At 28.5% G+C, this 2318-nt stretch overlaps 1 protein-coding gene across 4 annotated transcripts in view; it reads left to right on the plus strand.

Annotated features, from left to right (window-relative positions):
• Positions 1 to 1447, plus strand: part of LOC119637173 (protein DDI1 homolog 2) — a 5625-nt gene extending 4178 nt beyond the window's left edge. For 2 of the 4 annotated variants that reach the window (XM_038033023.1, XM_038033024.1), the window contains exons 4-6: positions 534 to 696; positions 836 to 1022; positions 1208 to 1447. In XM_038033023.1, coding sequence (XP_037888951.1) covers positions 534 to 696; positions 836 to 1022; positions 1208 to 1389 — 532 coding nt within the window. In that variant the 3' untranslated portion in view covers positions 1390 to 1447. Of the gene's footprint in view, positions 1 to 533; positions 697 to 835; positions 1038 to 1117 lie in introns of all 4 variants that reach the window. The other 2 variants (XM_038033025.1, XM_038033026.1) reach the window with 2 other exon arrangements.
• Positions 1448 to 2318: the final 871 nt, after the last annotated feature.

A 2318-nucleotide genomic window follows, 5' to 3' on the forward strand; every position in this document is an offset into this window, starting at 1 on the left:
GTTGAGAATTGAGAATTGTTTAGGGCAGAAGCGTTACTACTGAAGCAAATCAGTTTTATTTTAAATAAAAATTTTTGGATTTTTGCTTGTTACTGAAAAAAATGCTGATAAATTCCCAAATTTACTTCACGAAACTCGCTGCTCCTTACGTCCAGAAATAGAAAGAATCGGCTATGCCCACACAAAGTTACGAGTAATTAAATTTCCTTTTTTTGCACTCTTTGAGATTTTATGCTTTTTTATCATCATAACGCAACTAATACAAAATGTTTACAACTGCTTGGTACATTTCTCAAATGACGATATATTAACTGACTAAAAATAGGTTAATTCTAAAATGAATTAGGATAGATATCGCGATTAATTTTTTCTTAATAATACCAGCGATATCGGTATCAAATAAAAGAACTTGGAGAGTAGAGTGCGAAAAGCGTGGTGGTGGGTATGCGAGATTCGGTCCACGCCGAACATCACTTTCTTATTATTATTATTATTATTTTTTTATAACTTGTTCGTTTTTATGTTATATATAGATGGAATGGTGTGGCTAAAGGCGTGGGCACGCAACGTATAATCGGACGTATTCATATGGTGCAGCTACAAATTGAAAATGATTATTTAGCCTCGAGCTTTTCGGTACTTGAGCAACAGCCTATGGATGTGCTGCTGGGGCTCGATATGCTGAAACGGCATCAGGTAAACGCAAGTCTTTTGTAACCGAAACGAAAAATGCCAAGAATTAAAAGTAAATCGATCAAGGAAACTTCGTTTAATTAAAATTGATGATTGGTAAAGTGTTGTTAAGAATAAAAATAAATTTTTCATCCTTTTATAGTGCAATATTGACTTGCAACGGGATGTTTTACGCATTGGCACTACTGGCACCGAGACACCATTTTTACCTGAAAATGAATTGCCTGATTGTGCTCGCCTAAGTACCAGTTCCGAGGAGGAATTAAAAGCTCTCGAAATATCAGCGCGGGAGGCGGAAGCACATGCTTTACAAAAGGCTATTGAACAAAGTAAGAAAGAAGCAGGCAAGTCTGAATAAAAATTTGGACGCATATAGAATAAGATTTTTTAATATATTATTTAATATTTATTGGTTTCGCTCAAGGTCGAACCGAACGAAATCAAAAAAAGATTATAAGACTGCAAGGAAAGGTTCAGAAAGAATAACTTGATTCAAATTTATTTTCAAACGTAGCCAATCCATCGCATAAATCTGGAAATACGATTTCCAATCAGGATAATTTCAGCGAAGGTGATGTTAGCGATCTTGTACGTATGGGTTATCAACGCGATGATGTTATAACCGAACTGCGTCGACATAATGGCAACAAAAATCAAGCTACTGCTGCCCTTTTAGCAAAATCATTGAAATTTTAAATGTAAAATATTAGCAATAATGACAGTTTCGAAATAATATACAAATATATATATATATATTTTTTTTTTAAATTAAGTAAAAGTCTAATCCAAATTAAATAGAAAACAACAATTTTTCCAAATTTTATTTCGTAAGATGCAAGAAAAAAAAGTTTAAAATAATAATAACAATAATAATCATAATAATAATAATAATAATAATAATAATAATAAGATAAGAAACAAAACCCACAACTACACCAACAAAGCCTAACATTTTTACAAACTACCTCAGGCTGGAAGCATTTCTTTCTTAAATAATAATTTAAAATTATTTCATTTTTCTTTTATTTTTGGCAGAAATTTAATCGCTGATGATTGGTAAAAGCGGAACATAAGCAAAAAAAAAAAAAAAAATAAAAATAAAAATAAAAACAATAATAGAAATTGTACTAAAAATGAAGAAAAAAAACTTTTTATATGTAATTTTTAAAAAAATGTTAAGCGCAATATTTCAAATTAAGTAAACAAAAACAACAAATCAACGAAAACTAAAGAAAAATAATTTTTCTTAAAATCTTATTTAATTTTTCAATAATATAATATATCGCAAACAATGTCTTTTTTTTATTTTTTTTTTTAATTTAATTCCTCGTTAAAGGATGGTATGAAGAATTTAGTTCATTTTAAGGATTTAATTTAAGATTACAAAGTAAAAGAAATTATTATTTTTATTATTATATTTTTTTACAAACATGCTCTCGGTATAGGTTTAACGTTCATTTGTTTCCTTTTCAATTATGTATTTTTTTATTTTGCTTCGCGGAAGGCTTATCATGTTTTGTGGTATTTTTTATTATTTTTATTTTTTAATATGAGATGTATTATTAACTATTTTGATAAAAATAAATAAATAAAAATGTGGTGATTGCACTTTAAACAAAAATATA

Source organism: Glossina fuscipes, unplaced genomic scaffold, assembly GCF_014805625.2.
Source record: "Glossina fuscipes isolate IAEA_lab_2018 unplaced genomic scaffold, Yale_Gfus_2 43, whole genome shotgun sequence".
Lineage (NCBI taxonomy): Eukaryota > Metazoa > Arthropoda > Insecta > Diptera > Glossinidae > Glossina > Glossina fuscipes.